General features: G+C 41.3%; 1 protein-coding gene across 1 annotated transcript in view; it reads right to left on the reverse strand.

The window, feature by feature from the left end:
• The window catches only part of Thsd7b (thrombospondin type 1 domain containing 7B), an 878050-nt gene that overhangs the window by 469784 nt on the left and 385171 nt on the right, over window positions 1–23095 (reverse strand). Inside the window, exons 6-7 of the mRNA XM_048430634.3 lie at window positions 10841–10996; window positions 1239–1436 (exon numbers count right to left, since the gene is read on the reverse strand). Of these exons, the coding sequence (XP_048286591.3) occupies window positions 1239–1436; window positions 10841–10996 (354 nt within the window). The remainder of the gene's footprint in view (window positions 1–1238; window positions 1437–10840; window positions 10997–23095) is intronic.

Raw genomic sequence — 23095 nt, forward strand, 5'->3', positions numbered from 1 at the left:
AGACTGAGTGTGCCTAGAATCATGGAAGAAGAACAAACTATATTTTCCTTATTATAAATTATAGTACTAGGAAAGCACCATGGAAGTGGTCTTATTTCCTGCTCTAATAAGCCACACCTCGTCCCCACGTAAGCAGTATTTGGTTGTATTAGGAGCAGTGCCTATTAGTTCCAACTATTTATTGCAGCTGCTGCAATCTGCCGTTGCCTTCTATTTAATTAAACAACCATCTGCTTTCTGCAGGGAAACAATAAATCATTTAATAAAAAAATGTACATTTGCCTACTTACGTTAGTTATTTCAGAGAAGGAAAAGGAGGCCAAAGACGTGAAGGAGAAAGGCAGCAGAGAGAAGAGGGAGGAAAAGACAAAAGGAGCAACTGTTTGCCAGATGTCAGCCCTGTGACGATGTGAGTATCCACTCTGAGGCTGCTTTGTAATTTCCTCCCATTCTGTGGATTACTTCGCTCCATAAGTCAAAACATTTCATCCCACACACAAAGAGCATTGTGAGTGGGGCCTCGTACTGCAGAGCTGATTAGGAGGCACGCTCCACTTCCCTTGGAGAGATGGAGTTCTTTTTAATCTCCAGGATAAAGATTTTTAAATGTCACTTTCCTCACTGCCATATGACTTACATAGTTTTAAACCGCACCTCATTTCCACAAGCACTGTTACCTAAAGCTTGGTGATCAAGAACAGACATCATTGTTAATAATTGTGTAAATCCTGACAGCTTATATTTAAAAATGGCTTGTTGAAAATGTTAGCATTGTATCCAGAACTGACTCTGGTCTAATGTTAAATAAATGAAAAGATTTTACTTAAGCTTTCTCCCCCTTTTCTTTTTAACCCTAGCATCTTTTAACAGGTAGCATTTTGTGAACACTTTAAATAAAGGCATGTCATAAAGTGATCTTAACAAAAGAAATAAAATTTGTTCTGGACGCATAAACTGGGATGGTTTTGTCTGATATTTGTCTTGATAAAATAAAAAAAAATATCTCCACAGAAGTCTGTGGGTTCAGAGTGGCGTGTTTAAGCGTAACCAAACGTGCACTTAGTGACAGTTTGTGGTTCTCACGTGAAGTGATCACAACTTACTCTACAGCAATTTGTCACCCGATTCACCATAAATGCCCCAGTACAGGAGCTTCTCACCCTCCAGAAATGACCTTTGAAGAGTGTCACTGCCCCCTGTTGGGTAACTTAACCCTGCAGTGTGTCACCATCTCCCACCTCTTTCGTTCTGACAGACAGCCTTCAGGATGCGATGTCCCAGGCCACATTTCCCATGATCAGGGATACAGATCCCTTCTGAAGCGAGCCATCGATGACACATTGGATCCTCGCAAGGCACAGATTCTACCAGATGAGGGCAGTGCCCCGTGGGCCCTGTAGATTCCATGAGAACATGGCGCTGTCTCATTCTAAAGCCTGGAAGGAGAAAGAAAGCATGATGTTCAGTATTTTGGCCTGATCCAGCAAAGGCAAAGGAACAGCTGCCGGGCAACTGTTGAAACTCCCGTGCGAACGCCTGCAGCTCTGATGCATGTGTTATCTTGGTATCTTCTGTTTATAAGATGGAAGGATACAAAGTGAAAAGAAAACGAGAAAGTGTGGGAAAGAATGAGTGTGAAAGTGTCTTCCAAGAGACAACGGACGGGCCAGATGGAATCAGATAAAATAATGAACAGGGGCCAACCAATGGTGTCCGTAATCCCGGGGCTCCAGTGGTGACCCACAGTAGCGCCTGCTCACAGATACACCCACCCATATCTGCTATTGCTGTCAACATCCTTGTTGCTTTACGTGAAACAGCAAGTGTATACCTTTGCCTATGCATAGTGCCTGACCAATCACATCTTCCTGCTTTGAGAGTTCTCTGTATGGCTTCTCTGAGATTTCCACATCAGCACATCTGTATAGACAATGTCTCTAGGACCTCATTCTCTACCCTAACTAGGCATGGTTTCTCAAATTTCTACAGTCAGATCCCACAATAAGGACTTTGACAGGTCTTAAAATGCTACAGAATCACAAACTATACTTCAATAAGAGTAAGGTAGGTACACACAGAGAGAAGATCAACCGTAACACTGTAAAGTGTGATGAAGGCTGTCAGGAGATGGAGGGTGTGGACGTGCTCTAAAGGCTTTTGTGTTACTCAGCTTCCTTTAGCTGCGGCCATGAGAGAACACGGGCGTTCTCATACGATATCTTTCTCTTTTGTCTAGATGCCAGAAATAGAAGCTATATTTTGTTTTTACGCAACATGTTTGTTTCAAATGATTTAAAGTAACGTTGAAAAGCAATAACCATAAGATGACTTTAAGGAAAGAATGAATGAGTGAATGAGAACTAGCTGAGATCCATCAATGGCATGACTTGCAATCTTTGGTCCTCTTGATATGTCACTTCCACAGGCACAGATCTCCCCATTGTCTCCCACTGTTATATTCAAATTCTCTTAACCCATCATGGCCTTTCAGCTTTCAAACTCTCTCTCTCTCTCTCTCTCTCTCTCTCTCTCTCTCTCTCTCTCTCTCTCTCTCATGATTTTTGTTTGTTTGTTTATTTTGTTCTGTTTTGTTTTTTGAAACAGGGTTTCTCTGTGTTACAGTCCTAGCTGTCCTGGAGCTAGCTCTTGTAAACCAGGTTGGCCTCAAACTCCTAGAGACCCTCCTGCCTTTGCCTCCCGAGTGCTGGGATTAAAGGTGTGCGCCACCACTGTCCAGCAGTTCCTTTTTCAAATCTGGTTCTCATCTATCTTCAGCCTGGCCTCACACTCACTCTGGAGGTGAGGATGATGGTCAGCTTCTCACTCTCCTGTCTCTATTTCCCAAGTGCTGAGATGATAGGCATGTATTGCCATACCTGGCAATGAGATTGACCCCAGGGATTCCTCAATGCTAGCAAGTGCTCTACCAACTGACCTCCATCTCTAGCCAAAAGTCCTTTAATTTACCCCCCCTCCTCTGCCCAGGGCTCATTTGTTTGAACTTTTAGTCCCGAACTGACAGTGCTCTTTGGAAGGCAGTAAACCCCCTAGGAAAGGGAACCTTGTTGGTGGAAGTGGGTCCCTGGAGGAGGGCCTTGACCTTTGATATCTTCATCTCTCTCCCTGTCCACTGTCTGCTTCTTGCCTGCAGACGCAACGTCACTGGTCACCTCGGGCTCCTGTCACTATTATGGATTTTATTTCTTGAGCTGTGACATCAAATAAACCTTTCTTCTCCTTGAGTTTTGTGAGGTATTTGATGGCAGAAAGACAGAAGATAACTAATATACTATTTAGACATTATTTAGCCAATAGTGACTGTTAGAGTGATACTAAAATTGCTAGGTTTAAGGCCAATTAAAATAATAACAACAAAGGATATTACTGCGCGGTTATAGCTCTAACACCCTATCATTAAATACTCAAAATGCAACCTACAGCCTATAGAAAGCTCAGCTTTAGGAACCTCAAGAAGAGGTACAAGGGGCATTCAGGACACTCGACTACACTTAGCATAAATTAAGGACTTCTCAGCTCTTGCCACCGCACGACTTGTGTGACCTCTACTTTTACACACAGCACCTGGTGCCCCGCTTCTTTCCTGGCATTTGCTTGTACTTGCTTAGCTCTTATCTCTGAACAAGCAATGGCATGATTTACACTTTGACAACCAGTTTGGAGAACAGTACAGAAACCGAGCACTCTCGATGGAGGGATTTGCTTGTCCTAGTCCTGGAGCTTAAAACCAGTGAGGGGCTCATGCCACTTCGCTCAATAAATCACACTGCATCCGTCTTCCCATAAATCTATAGAGTGTGTCTCCTCAGTCAATAAATTCTTTGGGGCTCCTTTGTGTGTGTGTGTGTGTGTGTGTGTGTGTGTGTGTGTGTGTGTGTTGCCCTTGTACAGACTCTAAGTAGGATCAAATCACACCACAAGCCCAGCATAAAACAAGCTCCATGGCTTCCTTTTCTACGTAACTTACTCACACACTGGCAACCATGCCTTTAATAAACAACAGGGTTTTTCCCAGGTGTTCAGTTCCAAAAGATATACAAGAACCAAGTTCACCATGGCTGGGCCAGTCAATGTTTCACAATTACTGAATTCTATCTTAGTCAAATATTATTTTTGTGTGTGTGATGGATTATGTTTATTGATTTACATATGTTGAACCATCCCAGCATCTCTGGGATGAAGCTCATTTGATCACATTTATCAAAGGTTTTATCAGCATCTTAATGAGTTGATCGTGCAGGGTTTTTTATTTGTTTTGTTTTGTTCTTTGGTTTTTTTTTTCTTATATGGTGGATTACCTTGACATATTTTTGTATGTTGAACCATCCCTGCATCTCGGGGATGAAGCCGACTTGATCATGGTGGATGATGGTTCTGATATGTCACAGTAAGGTAGGTGGATAGAAGCTGACCGGAGCTCTAACCTTGTAGATTTATCTCCTGCCTGCGATATGTTTTGGACCTGCTTTATAATACGATGTTTAAAGCCATCACGGATCAGTCCCTTAAACTGAAGCTAGACAGACTAGAGAGTAGAATTTGGAGCCCTGTGGAGGAGACAGCTATAATCATCCTTTCATGGCCAGAGATTCACCACGCACCTTTGATAGAACCACTGTTCTCAGGGTTGTGCTGCTACTGCTGCTGCTGCTGCTGCTGCTGCTGCTGCTGCTGTTATTGTTATTATTATTATTATTATTATTGCCATAAGTTCTGAACCCAAGATATAAGGTTTAGTGTATCATTCTTCTACAGGAAAACGGGAAAGAATGAGTAGTGGGTTGGGGAGAGGAAGGTAAGAAGAGAAGATGGCAAAGAGAAAATCTTTTTTAGGAAAAGGTAGAGAAGAATTTAAGAAGGCTCATTGTTATATCAAAGTCTGAAGACTGTGTTTCCTGTGTCATGGAATAAGACTGTCCGTGTGAGCTTCCATGGAGCTGCTCATGAATAACACAGTCTCCGTGCTAACTTCTGGAGCTAAGCTAGAAGACAGATCCAGCAGATGACACACAGATAGAAGAAGCTCACTGCATGCTGAACATTGCATTTCCTGTTTGTCTCTGGCAGGCCAGGAGGGTGGATAAGGATGCTGAGCCAAAGAACCTGATAAAGCTGAAGGTATATATGTCTGTGTGTATATGCATGCAGGTACATGATTGTTTGTAGGCCAGAGTACAAACTTGGCTGTCATTTTAGATGTACCTTGTTTTTTGAAATAGGGTATCTCATTGGCCTAGGGCTCTTTGGTTAAGCTGGCTGGCCAGCAAGCCCCGGGAATCAGTGTGTCTCTTGCAGCCCAGCAGGGGATAGCAAATGTAGGACAGTGTACTTTACTGCCTTTACATGGTTCCTGGGAACTGAAATCTATTACATGCTTCCAGGTCACCGTGCTTATATGATAAACATTTTACTGAACCAAGTATCCCCCTTTCCCTTAGACTGAGTCTTTGATTCCAGTTCTTTAGATATCAGCCATGATTATTTCCCCACCTGCTATAACACAGAAAACAAGCACCATTGATAGGGGGAAGCAATCACGAAAATCTTCAATACTTTGCATAAGAAGTAGGTGCAGCTTACCGCCAGCCCCAACACAGACACGTTAAAATAGAAAAGGAAAAAAAATATCTGTGAACATGGATATTATTTGGAGTAAAGCAGAATGACTTTATAGAATTCGTGCAAATGTAAAATTAGAGCCAGCCCAGCAAGCGACAATGGAAAAGGGAAATATTTCCACTGTAAAATTAGATTTCAAGTATGTCAGTGATTTCTGACCTCAGTTTGCTTGTCTATGTGAATTTTTTCAGAATGGAAAAGACGTCTTTAAGAATAGTTCTAGAGTCTCAATTTAAAAATACCCTTTCCTGCAAAGACTTTGGAGGATCTGTGCTCTGGTTGGGGAAGTGTACTGAAGCAGGGAGGAATCTCTGAAGTTCTATATGGAGGCTGGTAGCTATTAGGATGCCGCATATAGCAGTCTCCCCCCGCCCCCCTTATCTTTAGCAGGCTGCCTTCTTCGAACTTGCCTGCAAGGAACAAGTAAACCTATGTATCATGAAGAATTTTTTTAAAGAGCATCACACCTCCGTGTAGGGTTTATCCATCAGCATTTTCTTCAGACTGGTTCTCTTTTGTATTTCTGTAATTATAACACTGTAGGAGTATCTCAGAGATAAAGCAATAAACGATAGAACCTGATCCTATTTAAATTCCTCTGGAAGGTGGCCCAGCCTCACTTGACAAGCACCGACCTGCCGAGCGAGCGCTGCTCCCCTTGTCTGCCTGTCACTGATGTGATGGAAGGAGCAGAGCCTGTGAATGTTGACTGATTTCCTAATGCATCCTGAGTAGCTGACAGCCGTGAGCCTTAGATGACGTCTGATTGAGGGGTGCCTGATGGAGAACAACAGCCATAGAAAGATAATTTCTATAACAATTTATTCTATTAGGTAATAAAACATCTACCATCTACAGCCCGCACTCCTTTCTATTTTTTTTTTATGTGAATAAAGAGAACAGAATAAAGATAAGAAGCCCGGGATCAGAAGGGTGTGTGTATGAGTTGGATGAAGGTCTCCATCTTTCCACATTCCTTTCCTCACTATGTGCTTGATTCCCCCTCCAATCTTCTCCTTCGTTTTCTCTAAAATATATACATAGATGTCTAACTATTAAAGTGTTTATCTGTATAAATACATACCTGCGTATGGATGGATGTATTCCTGGATGAAGTATCCAGAAATTTTTCTGTATTTTTAGATTTCTGTTAGTGAGTTGATTGAATTTCTTGAGTAGAAAATTCAAACAGGACTCTGCAGACCCCACTGGCATCTTAGGGTTTTTTCAATACCTAGTACATGTCCTGTGTGTCCAGCCTCTGCGGAATTCTAAGTCATATTTACTCTGTGCCAGTCAGGGACTTTGACCCAGTCACTACAGGAGAAGAACACAGACGTTGTCCTCACAGTTGGTAGAAATGACAAGAGAACCGGTCCCATCAGCATTGCACACTGGTCTGCTTGAAGGCACAGAGTCATTTCCCCAGAAGGAGAGCTCCATTCTGCGTTTTTTCCCAAGAGGAATTAGAGGCAGGTGGTCCTGCCAGGTTCCAGCAAGACCTAAAGGACTGATTTCTCTCTGCTTTAGGGAATTGTTTTTAAAATAGCAAACTGCCAGCCCTGAATAACAATTACACAAGCTGTCCATTTTCTCCACCTGTGGTTACTTAGCACTGAGAAGAGAAGCCATCTTCCAACTGTGCACCGAACTCACCTGGTTTGGTCTGAATTCTATAAAAGCAAAGGGACTAACTGTGACTCCAACATGCCCCCATAGGCTGCAGGGCTCCTCCACCCTCAGGTCATAGCTCTTAGTGCCCCTACTTAGTCTTTCTAATTAAGCCTCTGGAAAAAAAAAGCATCGCTGCTTGGGGCAAAATGCACACTTCATAGATACCTGCTGCCCTCCTTCTCTACCCACTTCTGTGACCACAGGTCCTGATTTTCATCTGCTCATGCTGCAGTTACACTAAGCCTGGTGCCAGCATCCATGCTGATCTACAGAGCTCAAGGGTTCATTCTCAGGGGTCATGGTTCACCTAGCTATGTCAGTGCACAGCTGGAAGGTGGAATCTCTTCTCAGTGCTAGATTTGTACCTTGGTCTAAATGTCTTAGAACTTCCGAAGAAAATCAACTAAACAAAAATCTATGTGTCTGGAAAGACACTGTATTTGGGAGAAAGGAGACACTGGTGTCAGTCTTCGCTTAGCCATCCTTGCCTTTGTTGATGTTTATGTGTTGTGAATGAACATGCATATGCTTATGCAGGTGCATGTGTGAACATTTGTGCAGAGTTAGTAAGAAGGGCCGGTGAGAAGGAAGGTTTACCCAACAGTGTGTCGCGGGAGTCCACAAGGAAAAAGAACTATGGGTTTCTCCAGGGAATTTCAAGGATGTGTCTGGGTTATGTGGGATAGAAAACTGGGATAAAATTTAAAACATCAGTTCTTCATGGTGTTTTATGAAAATTTTGATTCAAGTGAAAGTAAATACAATGCAAAAGAAAAAAAACAAAACAACAACAACAAAAACCATATACTCCAAACTGATATAAAGAAGTCAATGGACCAGAACAAGAGGACTGGAAACTTAATATCTGTAGAGTAATCACCTACAAAGTATGGTCCCGGAATCACTTTTGCATTCTATCCTTGAAGGGGCCATCATTCCCTTATCGCTCTTCCTCTGCTGTACCCTCAGCCTGTGAAACCTGAGAACAGCCAAACCACTCTGAATTTGGGGAACATAAGCTCAGATCCCAACCAGTCAAGCCCCATCTTTTGGTCAGGAAGGATTCAGAAGAGAGCTTACAACCCCAGTAGGCCTGACATTCCTCCCCGGAGCTCTTCTTGGAACCACTGGGGACGACGTTCTCTACTACATTACTTATCTTAAGTAAGATTTCCTAGTGAGCTTTGATCAATGAAGATGGCTTCTCAAACTCGGCCCACTGTCGAGGGTGATGAAATGCGAAGAAAGCAACTTGGAGAATTGAAAAGTAGAAATACCGAAAGGAGAACAGCGAGAACCTGGACATTGTTCATACTGATGAAAACCATTCTGGTGGCCATATTGTTTTCAGATGTATGAGTTAGTAAGTCTCTTCTTTGGTTGAAAAGCAGTATGAACTGGGTTACCTATACCTACAGATGTTACCTACATACATATGTGTCCCAAATAAGATGAGGTCCATTTGGTGCATTGAGAACTCTACGTCTTTGAAAGCAAAGAAGAAGGGTACTCTATGAAGTCAAATTTCATCTGTATACAAATCCCTGACCAGAGCAGTTGCAGCCTTGGTAAAGTTTGATGTGGTTTGGTTTCCTGGGGAGTAACGTTAAATGCTAGCATGCCACCGATGAAAGACAGGAGGACCAGTTTGAGGTTCTAAGAACGTGCAGGCCACCATAAGGAGCCTCATGGACAGCTGTAAGAGAATGACAGTTTCTATCTATATATGGAGTACAATTTGGGCTACTAGTCCTAATGGAAACTTTTCTGTGTCCATAAACTGAAGAAACATAGAGGATATTGAGGATTCATGATGCCCTATTCTTGTTTCACATTGTTATGAACAAATAATCTGACAAAGGAAACTTGTCAAAGGGAGGAAATGTTTGCTTGGCCTAACAGCTTCAGAAGAAACAACACAACACGTCAGGAAAAACATGGTGGCTGAAAAGCTCCATCCATGGTAGCTGAACCTCCAGAACTGGTTAGTTCACATCTTAGAAGACAGGAAGTAGGAAGTAGAATCTGAAATGCGGCAGATCTAGAGCCCTCAAATATATATTCCAGTTACTCATCTCTCCTAACTATTTCTCTCACCTCCAAGGTTCTACAACACCCAGAAACACCACTCCCAGCTGTGATGACAGTGTTCAGACACATGAATTTGTGAGAATATTTATGTTGTACAGGGAATTAGCTCAGCCTGCCAGGATCTGTTCAGACACTGATGTCTATAAATTGATGAAATGTTAGCATCTCTGTGTCCCAGATTCAATACCAATTTTCCTCTTCTCCATTACAATGAGAGTCAGAGCAAAATGAAGTGCCTGCAAGCCTGGTCCATGAATGTGAGCATGTATGTGCCTGGAGCAAGCCACAGATGACAATCATGTGAGATTCCAGTTGGTATGGCATTGCCTTGTGCAGACAGGAGACACAGGGGTCGCTGCAGGCAATAGTTGGCCATGTGTTGTTTCTCTGCATGTAAAGTAAGATTATAGCCGAGCAAACACAGCCTACCATGTGGGAAGCCATGGGATCTTATTTTTCTTCATATTAATAAAAGGAATATTTCCACTAAGCACAACATGCAAGGAGAAAGACACTCACGGAAACTAAAAGATCAGTGATGGATGGCAAGACGCCTCTAAACTTTTGGGGGTAGGGATGGACATTTTAAATACAAAATGAAGAAAACAAGATAACAATGACTAACTAAATCAAAAAACTTGAAGATGCTACTTTAAGCCTGAGAACACTAAACACTAACCAATATGCACACATGTATGCAGTATCCTTTGTTATATATAATATATATGCACACATGTATGTAGTATTCTTTATTATATATAATATATATGTGCACACATGTATGTAGTATCCGTTATTATATATAATATATATATGCACACATGCATGTAGTATCCTTAATTAAAATGTAAAACATAAGAACAAGTGCTGAATTTAGAAATCTGAAAATAAAGCAAAAACAGCTTGGTTGATGTCTCATGTGATTACATGAATCATGTCTAAGGGCTTCATGGTAGCCATCACTTATATGAAAAAGTCAGTTATATTTTTTAAAAATTTTTTTTGAGACAGGCTCACATGTAGGCCAAGTTAGTTTCAAATTCATTATGTAGCCAAGAACGACCCTGAAATTTTAATCCTCCTGCCTTTACTACCTCGGTTAAAGGTATACACCAATCAGCCTGGTTTGATGTGGTATTGCAAGTTGAATCCAGGGCTTGGTGCATGCTAGGCTAGCACTCTGCCGACTAGGCTGTGTCAGTAGAACCAACATTATTGCCAATTGAGTAACTGTCTCTTACTCAGCTATGAGTTTAATATGAAAGTCAATCAAGGTTAGAGTCTGTGCTCCACAGGAATGTCCTTAGCTGCCTCCCTAAGAACTAAATGCTGCCAAGCCTGAGCCAGCTACCTAAATACAAACAAATGCTGTCTTAAGCTGGCTTAGTCTGCTGCAGAACAGATGTGGACACTGGAAGTGAATGAGGCACACACTCACCTTTCTTCCCCTGAGGCTCGTGGCAGTTTTCATGAACACACGGACCCCAGGAAGACCAGGAAGATACTATGCAGGCCGTCGAGCAAGGGACATTGCAGAGCTGGGAGGCTGAGGGGGCAGGTCCCAAACATAATGTGCTTTCCACAGGTCTAGAGACTAAAGGACAAAAACATAAATGTCACATTCTTTGGACTTTCTTAAAATCATATCTTTACCCGTTTTATGATTTTGAAGAGTATACGCAATTAAGACAAGCATTTTCTGATAGGAATGCTTAGTTCTACATTAGTAGCCTTTGGGGTGAGTAAAGCAAAAGACAGAAAAGGGGCAAGCACCTGAGATTCCTGCAGTGCCAAGCACTCCCAGGGAATTCAAGAGAGCAGTGGAAATATCACAGATACAAATTATCCAGAGGTATGATTTAAAACAGAATTAAATGACTTGGTGAAGTCTCAAGAAGAGTCTATCGCAACAATATAAATGACTGGGTCACTGTGCAAAGCATCAAAATCGAACCCCTAAGGTGCAGTGTTTAGCATAACCAATCTACTGCTGTGACTCCCCAGAGGGGTGGAGCTGGCAAAGACAGAAGAAAAATGGTTTCTTTGAATAGGAAGAAAAATTGGACTCTAGCTGCAGTTCTGGTTTGAGAAAGCGGTTTCCTAACTGGGTTACCTAGCGGTTCAGGGCTTGGAGGAGGAAGAACTTCTAGGTGTGCAGACTGAGGCCTGAGCTGGGTCCCTTCAGGGTGAAGTCATTATCTGTCTTTCAGTGATGCTCACTGTCCTCTGGCTAATAATTCTCGGAACCACAAGCACACAAGTGATGGAGAAAGCCACAAGTTCCGGGTCTTTGTGTAAATTTAACAATGGAAACAAGAGCCCCTGAAAATAACACATTATAGATGCATGCCCACGTCTACTGCAGCAATATTCACTATAGATGAACTGTAGAAATGACCCATGTGTCTGTCCATCGACAGAAGAGTGGTTAAAGGGGGAATTCAAGGAAAAGGGAACAGAATGCAGATTCTAAGAAGGACAAACAGGGAATAGTGGAACAAGAAGGGATAAAGGAGGGGGCAGGGGTGCCAAGGGCAGAGGAGGGAGTATAGGAAAGGAAAACATATTAAAGAAACTTGAAAATGACATATGGGGATCCCACTACTGCAAAGATGTTTGAGAATCTATGCATATTTATAGATAAAAAGGGTGCTGTGAACCGTCCCGAATGTTAAAGACTGTTGCCATCGCCCAGAACTTGGTGGGAAGACTATATCGATGAAGATACCACATCCTTGAGTCATAGGATAGGGCTAAGTCAAGCTGATATCAACCTGCAAGTTTCACCCCTACTGGCCAGCTTTAATTGTGGTGGAAGGTTGTGGATGCACCACCAGGAAAGCAAAGCTGTCATCAGTCTACTGCGCTGTAAACCGTGTGAAGCCACATTAAAAATAATAAGATATGAAAGCAAGGAGGTGGTATTTAGGGAGAGAAAAAGAGAAAAATTACCAGCAGAACTTGAGAAGGGCAAATGTGATCTAGCATAGGGAAAGCATGTGTGTAAGCCTCATAATAAAATGTGTTTTTCAGTGCTGAGAATATGTACTGATTCTTAAAACGTCCATCCAAAATAACACCCCAATAGAAAGCTCTTTCCTTTTCTTACACAGAGTTGCCTCGGATTGAGAAAGTTTTCGGACATTCCAAATTTTGTGAGCAGTAGCTTCGGCTAAGGAAGTTTTATCTGCTGACTGGCTTGTACTATTTTGCAAATATTTCTTTTTTAAAAAAAAGATTTATTTACTTATTATGCATACAATATCCCTTCCATGTGTGCCTGCAGGCCAGAAGAGGGCACTAGATCTCATAGATGGTTGTAAGCCAACACGTGGTTGCTGGGAACTGAACTCAGGACCTCTGGAAGAACAGTCAGTGCTCCCAGCCGCTGAGCCATCTCTTCAGCCCCTGCAAATGTTTCTTTTATGTCATCACTATCCAGTCAAACAGATTGAAAATGCCTCAAAGGTGGGAAGTGATGTGAGAAGTTGGGTGGTTAGTCACGCCACCTCCCTTGCTTCCATGCTCTCTGGGTATGGAAGAATCAGATGTAGTGAAGGTTGCAGCCCGTCACACCTCTGAGCAGAGGCGCTTTAAATGAGAACCAAACCAACAGCAGAAGAGAAAACAAATACTGTCATGTAAAAAGACACAGGCTTGTTGAGTTGGGGTGGGAGTTCTGCTGAGCAAAGCCACAGTCTTAATCGCTTGGGAAAGTGAATGAAGGGACTGTGTAAACAACACCTCTATTTTTTTTTGTAATTAATTACTTAAGGTTTATCAAATTGATTTGATTTGACTTAAAATGAAAGTCAAGGGCAAAGTTAGATTGTCAGTGTGAATGTGAAAATATATATGTTGTGGAGTGGGGGCAGAGAAAGGAAAAGAGAAAAGATTTTGTGGGAGTCAGTGAATCTGTCAAGGGATATTAGTGAGGGGAAGTGATAAATGAAGATCCTACTAGAGTTGTCAGTGGGATGTGAACCAAAATTAGAGATGAATCTATGAGATGACTGGATTCAGAGTAAGGTGGCTACTCAGACACACATCCACTGAATAAGAAAGTCAGCCATTCTAAATCACTGAGTCAACATTTAAACAAGCCACTTGTGGGTAATGTCCATGTTCAAGGAATTGTCCACCAACAAGATTAAGTCAGGCCACAGATTAACAGACAATGGAAGTAAAGGCATCTGGATATCCCAAGAGTAAACAGCAAAGCTACATGTCTTAATGGGGAAGTGTGCTTGGCCCATCCTACGTGTGTTGGCATTTATTCCCGCAAGCAAAGAAAGGAACTCCTGCAACAGATCATAAGGAAGTGGGCGTGGCAGCTAATAAATATAATCATTTGCTAAACATCAATAATGTATGCCAAGCATGGATTATAACATCAAGCAGATACTGACACGTTTGGTCTGGGTAGCTTCTCTTTGAGGTACGTGTTCTTAAAACCTCTAGTTTTAAAATAAAAGAACTACAGGATAGAAATGTTAGCTCGCAGATTGGAGAGATAGCTCAGGAATCAAAGTGCAGAAATCTGTTTCCAGAAGCCACTTGGATGGCTTATAATCTTCCATATCTTTAGCTCCAAGAAATCTGTCACCTTCTTCTGGCCTCTATGGGCATAGCACTCACGTGTACATATGTCACAGAGACACACACAAACATAATTAAAAATAACGAACATCTCTGCTCACTTGCCCACAGACCTAGCTAGGGAATGCTGGGATAAAATCTAGAACCAGGAAGCTTGGTTTCTGCATTTATTTTGTGAATCACTTCACTGGGTGAGGTTTTTACTGGAAATTCCTTAGTGAACATTATGTACAGAGACTGTGTGAGGAGCCCTGGGCTGACCATGCTCTCCCCCCATTCTTGCCTATCATTCTGAAGAAGAGCTACTGAATGTGTTAGAAATTAAGCATCAAGATGGGAGAGAAGAGCTAGCCCCAAAAGCCTGGACTGTATACCAGTGACCGCATCACAAAGTACGCTTGAATACCATGCCATGAGCCCCATTCTATAAAACAAAGAGGGGCACCTTTCAGGTGAGACATGGAGAGCCGAGCTCACAGCTTTGCCCTTTCTGTACCTTGGAAAAGTGGGTCAGGAAAAGTTAGAATTTATTCGTCATCTGCCACCTGCCAGTAAGGGACAAATCTGCTTTGTGAAACATGCTGTCTACGAGTGAGTTGTGTATATCTATATATCTGTACATCTGTATATCTGTACATTTGGATATTGACTCAGAAAAGCTGATAATCAGTACATAAAGAACCACGTCACACCTGTGTTAACACTATGTTCTTGATGGAAAGCTGACAGTAAGTAATAAATTAGGCCAAGACCTTTTCCTCATAGAATCATATCCTATTGGGGTTGGACTCAAACTCTACAGGTGTCCCAGCAAGCTGTCAAGGATGTGGTTTTGCCCTCTTCCTATGGCTATGCCTCTCTCCTTTCAACACCAGCCAGTTGAAGTACCAGATGCCAGTGCTGAGAAGGCCCCCAAACAGCCCAGCTCTGAGGTGAATCAGTTGCCATATCTCTGCATCCGATGCTTGGCGTAGTATCCGAAAGTACTCAATCCACCAACAAAATATCTACCAGGCACATAGTGGAATCTTGGTAAATCTCATGTGAAGCTCCCACAATGCCTGGCAGGATAGGCTCTTATGCTGAAGTGCAGTTAAAAAGAGACAGGGAGCATGCCCTGAGGCTGAGTCTGTCAGGATACCACTCCTGTTGCATGGAGGGCTCATTTGTTTGTCCCGGCTGCCCGGCTAGCTTAGCCTTGAAATAACCACACAGACACTGTATTAATTAAAACACTGCTTGGCCCATTAGCTCAAGTTTCTTACTGGATAATTCTTACATCTTAATTTAATCCATTTCTATTAATCTGTGTATCGCCACATGGTAGTGGCTTACTGGGTAAAATTCCCGGCTACTGTCTGAGCCTCAGGGTAAAATATAAAATCATGGAAATTGGATAATTTAAGATATAAGAGTAAGCTATAAATATGCTTTAGCCATTGGCCAAAAGTATTGCAAATATTATAGTTTCTGTGTGATTATTTTGTAATCTTGGCAGCCAGGAACAAACAAGCAGACTGTTAGACGATGCAAGGAACGTAAAATTTGAAAGTAGAGATGGTTACTACCTGGAAAAAGAACAGGGAATAATTTCATTGGGGACTCCAGAGTGACATATTAGAGACCCAGGGATAAGGTAAAACCATTTGTCAAAGCAGTCATTTTTCTTCAGCACCTGCTCCTTTGATGGACAGTCGATCTTAATCCATATCAATAAATCCCTCCAGTCATGGTGACATGTCTAAGATGCTTCACTTAGGCACTGAATCGATGGGTCTGGGTCACATGTGTTCTTTCATGACCCCAACTCCCACCCCAAGAGCCATTTGCTCCCGAAATAAATCATGAGTACATCACAAAGCACTTAGCAGCTTCAGAACGCTGGAGAAGGGCAAGCATAGGATGCGTCCACACCTATTGACTGTGAGCCCTGGGTGTCAGCTTTAGGGCTAACTGTGTTTAATTAATCAATTTGATGGATAAACTAAATTTCAAGGACTCATGAGATTTAAACAATTTCATTATCCAATCCAGAGGATAGCAAGACCCAAGCCTTAGGCTAGGAAGTAAGCTCGCCTCCATTCGTCTTGCATCTTCTTTCTCTAGAAAGGAAGACACCAGTCAAGGCAGATGCGGCCCTTTGTATAGATAGCCTTTCTATGAATCACAGTCTGTGAGAGGTAACCAGAGATATGACAGGTCCAAGGAATTCATGATGCTCCAGGTCTAATTTAACCCTTTAAACTCAAATTTTCTTTATATTACTCCCTCAGAATTCTAAGGTATGCCCAGATGTGACCGACTGCAAAGGAGATAGCTATTCCCAGATTTACTCTGTCCCAGAAGACCAGGTATATTTTACTCCTTTCTCATGAGTAAGGATATTCTGAGTACAGTGTCGTAGGCAGTGCTGGAACTGGGTGATGTGTAGTTCATACATTACTGAGCCTTCACTTTTCTTGGGTCAGACTCCAGCTCGAGTGACTGAAGAAAGAATCGTTGCTTTCCTGGTCAGTGCGCTGTTTCCTCTGGAATGATTGTTAGCTAACTCTATTATCTCAAACACAAGGAAGCACTGGCCAGCAAAACCTTTATTTCCGTATTGTTTCCCAGCTGGCTTTCAATACGGTCACCTTCTGTCATCCAGGCACTGAGCACATGCTGGACTGAGGATACCATCAGTCAGGTCTCACAGGCTGCTTGGGATCTGCAGACAACAATTTCTGTTCTCTCAGAGAGTGCTATGATCCCCAGGTATTAAAATACCCCAAACTTTTAAATAGGATACAGTCTGATCTCTATGCACCAGAGTCATTCCCAATGCTGAGGAATATATTACTGTATTTTAAGTGATTGCTCATATTTGATAGTAATTAATATTTTGAATATTCTGGTACCTAACCTGGAATTTTTCAATTGCAGTAAGAAATGATTAAATTGACCTGCCCTACAAGAAATGCTGAAGTCTGATATTAATGATTGCCAAGTTTACTTAAATGATGAATAACTCAATGAACAGAATGCTAATTAACAAAGGGGAAAATATGCTGGTACATGATCCACTCTATGTTATAAAATGTGTACTGTTCTCAATTCTAGAAAGGAATAAAATTCATCATTTTCCTTAAGGAAAGGTGATTTCAGTTGAGGACATATATATAAAGAAAATGTACTATATATTGATAAGAAGCTTCCTGATGTGTTTGGTCACGTGACTACCACATCGATAATTATACTACTAATTATAATATATATGGAATAATGAACACTTTTACAGTTTGGTCTTTGAAATTAAATCCAGCTAGAATTCAAACTAATTTGAATTAACAAAGCAGTATGATGCAAAAATTTATGAGAGAATCCCACTCACACACCGACATTAAGCAAGATTTAATCTGTTTATGTTTTTAATCTTTCTAACAGAAATTAAAATGAAACTGGATGATATTATTTTGCTAATTGTAATTAATATCTCTGTAGACTTCTTAGTTTATAAACAATGAATCATTTGCCTAAGGGGAAAACGTTATCATAGCAGCTAATGGATATTTCTTTTTTAATATACCTATTATTAGATGAAAAAGAAAACAAGACATTCTTTCAAACTTCACAAAGCAGTCAGTGTAATTCTGTCAAGGCATAATAAAGTGCACATTATCTTCAGGACAAAGAGAAGTGTCTGGGGAATTAATCATTTTCCAGGCTAGAAATGAAAAGCAAAGACATTTCTTGGGACACCCTGAAACTTCCATCGTTTTGCCTTCCTTCTACATCATCCTCATATAGATTAAAACCTCAATCTTTAGTTGATTTTATGCAAAATACTTGCTTGTGTGAATCTTATCAACCTCCTGAAAGAGCTTAGCTAGACTTGCCACGTCCCTTGCTATCTTCCAAGCCTGACGCAGGCACCATAAGCCCCAAAGGAAATTTTGACTCAAGGACGTGGGAAGCCCTCATTGCCCGGGCTCTCCAAGAAGCAGCCATAACAGAAACAGCAATTGCTCAAATTTAATTCCAAACTAATGAAAGAGCCTACTTATGCAAAAATGCTGCTTTCTAAATGATTTTTGAGAAACAATATTGCCTCTGACATATCCATTTAGGGAGTACACTGACTTGGCAGAAACTCAATCCACCTTCTGCTAAAATAAAAGGGCCTCTTCTACAGACTGAGGGAGTCAAACGGATGAAGGGTAAAGATAAATAACAGCCCAGTTTTAAGCATGAAGTTCTTTTCCTTTGAGAAGATGCAGGAATTATTTCAGTTACCTTTTGCCACCGAGATTTGCAAAATAATGTGTTATTCCTTTAGCTTGGAAGACAGAATAACAGTAAATCTATCTTTCAGCACTTACAGTCAGCTTTAAGAATTAAATTGCATCTCATCCTGTTACACCTAATGAAGCTTAATTTTAGCCATATTGTGACACTCTTGGCAAAATACTATGCAATACAATTTGGCAGGAAAATGTGTGTATATACAGCAGATTTGATATCTAAAAAATAATTCCTGCAATTAGAAGTAATTATGTGAAATTTGGACACATGTCAAAAAGTTTCCAAATTTAATTCATTTAATTTAATCAATTAGAAAATGCCCATCCATGGATAGAGTTTTAACTGCTGCAGAGTAACTTCACTGTAGATTAAAAAAAAAGGAAGAGAAATATTCAGAATAAAAATGAAGTCTGAATACAGATTTACAGAGCAATTGGTGCCCAGTAATTACGTCTTAAAGAAGTATAGAAGCGTGACACCCTGTGTTTTTTATTCTATGGTCTCACTTCTGAGGTCATTTTAAGTTCTTTCTATCTGTTTTGTGGACACTTGGCTAAGAACTAAAGGTCGGATGAAGAGGGAACTCGAGAAAAGAAACAGTTTTACTCTTTACAAAATTAATACCATTATTGCTGAGAGAAAAGGCCCTGAGGAGATTTAGGGGGGTGGAAAAGTGAGAAGACATGAAGAGGAAGTAGGAGGGGTGGGAGGACAGGTCAAAGAAAGTGTCTGCAGGGAGCTCGAAGACGGAGTCATGAAAGTATGGCTTCCGAGAGGGTTTGAGTCTTGGAGTCTGTCTGGTCTTTAGCACAGTGCAAGATGGAATTCATGTCTATAGAATCCACGGCGGGAGCTAAATGAGAGTCAGTCTTCCCCGGCTGCCTATTTAAGATAATGGTGCCAGGAGGACTGGCTAACACGCACTAGTGACGCACTTGGTGTCAGTCATAGAGCAGCGTGCTTGGACACAGCCCTCCTTTAGAATTTTCAATTTGATTTTTTCTGTTACCCTCCATTTTAATCTGAGAATTATAATAAATTCAAACAGATTTTCAAAATGAATTTATTCCATGTGTGTGGGTGTTTTGCCTGAATGTATGACTGTGTATCACATGCCTACCTGGTGTCCCAGAATTCAGAAGACCCAGACGGCTAATAGCTACCATGTGGGTGCTGGAGTTGAACCCAGAACTTCTTTAAAAGAAATAAATGCTCTTAACCACTGAGCCACCTCTCCAGGCCTCACATCTACTCTTAATCATCAAATGTGCTTGACAGGAAGGTCAATAATCATGACCGCCTGAGATGCTATAGCTGGGAGTGACAGATTCTGCAACATCACAATGGAATGCCAGAAACTTAGGTCCAATGCTCTTAGATTCCGTATGACTTTGTGTTTTTAATAAAAAATGGGATGGAAAGAGATCTGCCATTAGAGTAAAAATTAAGAGGAAAACTTAACATTGCTGCATTTCAAACAAAAATGTTTCATTACAATAAAACCTATAGGAAAAGTAACTTTAAAAACATTAACAGCAACCCTTTGCCACCTCGAACTCGCAGCAGCTGCGGTCACCTGCACAGGGCTCCCAAGAGGCTGGACCAAGGCAAGGACTGCTATGGATGCAGAATGAGCTCAAGGGATTCTCCTCGGTGCTGAGTTAGAAGGTTCTGGAACGAGGGAAGACATTGTCCTCAGCTGCCCACACACTTTCAGAGCTCACAGAGTTCTAAAGGATTTCCAAGCTCTGGGGACACACATGTCCCTGGTTCAACTCAGTGGGTTTAAAAAACAAAAGCACATGAATGAACATGAAACAGGAACAGTACTAGAGAGGAGGGACTTCACAGGGGTGGGGCTGAGATAAGAGAGCTGAAAGTGTAAGAAGGCACCGTATGCATGAGTGAAATCATCAAAGAACCCATTTAATTAGTAAAAACTGTTCAAGGTAAAGGCGAAACATCAGAAAGTGCTGCTGTAGGGAGGAGGAGCTGTGTAGGCATTTCTGTGGTGACAACAACAGGTCCCTGTGATTTGTTTTAAAAGCTTAAGAGAGATCATGAGCCAAGAGGCCAAGGCTATGATGGAGATACACCCAGCAACAGTTGATTCAAGCTAGTGGGAGCTCACTGACCCCAGATTGACAGCTAGGGAAGCAGCATGAGACCAAACTAGGCCCTCTGAATGTGAGTGACAGTTGTGTGACATGGGCAGTTTGGGGGACCCCTAGCAGTAGAACCAGCATTTATTCTTAGTGTGTGAACTGGCTCTTTGGTGCCCATGCCCTATGGAGGGAAACCTTGCTCAGCCTAGATACAGGAGAAAGGGCCTTGGTCCTGCCTCAAGTGATGGGACAGACTTTGTTGACTCCCCATGGGAGGCCTCACTGTTTTGGAGGAGTGAATGGGGGGTGGGGTGGGGAGGAAGTAGGAAGTCCAAGAACTGGAAGGATATGGAACTGGGATTGGTATGCAAAATAAGACTGTTTTAAATAAAAATAAAAAAAGAATAAAAGCTTAAGAGTAAATGAAAGCAGTTTCTGTGATTGTTTTAATTTTGAATGCTAATTTTAGACACATCCTAAGGATGGACATATACCATCTCCTGTTGTCGTCTCTGTTTCTTCAACAATGAGCTACTTGGAAGGCGGGGAAAGGTTGGGTTCAAAACTCGCCTTTTATGGGGTACAAAATATTACAAAGTATTTCTCCTCATCAGCTGAGAAAGGACAAAGACAATGATAACATGTCTCAAAAGCCAATGAGCAGGAATTGGGAGGAAGCAAGAGTGTTCAGGAGAGTACAAAGTCATTGTTGAGATGAGGAACCCCAAGGAGGAAACGGAAGAGGACAGTGGTGCAGAGAATCAGGAAGGTGTTCTTGTTGAGAACAGGAAGTAAAGTCGTGGCTGAATTTTAGGGCTCACCACAGGATGCCTGGGAGCCAGAGCAGGAGAATCAGGCAAGACAGCCCTTCGTTTCTGCTGACTCAGAGTGTGGCTTCCTGAGGATACTGAGAGCTAGCCTCTAAACACCACATTCCTGTGAGAACCCAGCCACAAATGGCGGCTCTGACAGCTCCTTCAAAGGGAGAACAGGATGCGCATGCGATGATTATTTTATATTCTCTGGGAAGAACTGTGTATCTCTAAAGGACATCACACACCCTCCTGCTTTTACTAGAAGGGAAATGAAGGACTTGCCCTGCGCCATGTCCTTGTTAGCGCATGCTACTTAAAATTTGCAAATCGTTTTAGACTGAACAAGTTAATTTGACTTCAAAGGAGGACTCTGAGAGCCATGGAAAGGGACAGGAGTGAGGTTGTGCATAACAATTTAAAAATGCAAAATAGTTCATTCTTTTGAATAAAGAAACAAGTAATTTTTTAACCAAAGCCATCCATAATTTGTCTAAACATTATAAATGCAAACCCCTGCACTGCAAAACTTCTTCTGACTCTAATCTTGCTCTGTATAGTCTGCTACTGTCAGGCCAGAATAAACAACACTGGGACACACCTGGGGACCAAGGTATCAATCAGACAGAACAGGAAAGATTTGTACACCTTGGAAAGTCTTATTATTAACAGGCTGAAAAGTGTACTCTCTGCATAATGTATAGACTATAATTTTAAAAATCCAATTGGCAAAATACTTTAATTAAAGACCTATAAAATGGGGAGGTTGTTGCTATCTGTGTGAGCCAGGTAGATCTTTTATCAATAAACCTCGATAAAATAACCAATTTTGCCTACACAGTGCCTCTCTCCTTGATTATCGCCGCCCTAAGGAGCCTTGGTTAGCTTTCTCTCCTTTCTCTCTTCTTCTCCTTAAGGCAAAATAACTATTCTTAGCCTAGCTGGATTATGTAAGGTAGGTTTGTGTTTAAGAAGAAAATCCAAAGATCTCATTTTACTATTCTGTCTGCTCGGGTGCCCACATCACCCGAAGAACCATATGAATTGAAACCCATTGAACAGTTTGTATGCTATGCAACCCATGTGAAGGATATAAGTTAATAAGTCAAATGACCCCGTGAGTTAACTGCTCTGGGAAATAACTCTAATTTCCAAGAGAAAATTAAATGGTGAACGTTCCATCCAAGAGTCTATAATCTGCATATGACTGAGACATGACAGGAACAAAATCAGCGTGGCTCCAGTTTCCCCTCCATGGGAGGCTTCTCCCTGCCGAAGATCAGCAGGGCTGAGACTCCTCCATGTCTCCCTGCCTGCAGGCTGGAAGGATCATTTTCATTGTTCCGGTTTCTGTGCGTGTTTGGTGTGGGTAGAGAATCTTTCTGTTGACCCTTTCACCAGAGTGCAGAGAATGTTAGTCAAGATATTTGAGGCAAAATCCTGAGGAATGTGTGGAAGAAGAGTAGTAAAATGATGGGTAGAATTCCATGAATTTGAAAACACTTGTTTATATAGCAGTAATGATATAAATGCTTTCTTGTTATATTCTTTAATTTTTTCACATATGGGACCATGAAAATTGACTGTTTACATTTCTTAAAATATACCTATCATTCTTGAAATCTTAATTTTATAGAGAAATGTCAAAAATAGAGAAACATTAATAAGTATTTCATTTAAAATACACTTATATAGCTTAATATTAAAATAGCATGGTTATAGCTCAAAGTTCTTAAATGCAAATTAACATCAAATTTGAAAGTATTAGTATTTATCTTTATAAGGGTGGATGGATTGAACTTCCCAAGATACAACTTTCTACAAAATGAAAATAAATGCTGCTGTAATCATTTTTATCATTTATACTCTTAAGTTCAAGTTGTAATAAATATTGAA

This window comes from Myodes glareolus, chromosome 5, assembly GCF_982192425.1.
Source record: "Myodes glareolus chromosome 5, mMyoGla1.1, whole genome shotgun sequence".
In the NCBI taxonomy this organism is placed as follows: domain Eukaryota; kingdom Metazoa; phylum Chordata; class Mammalia; order Rodentia; family Cricetidae; genus Myodes; species Myodes glareolus.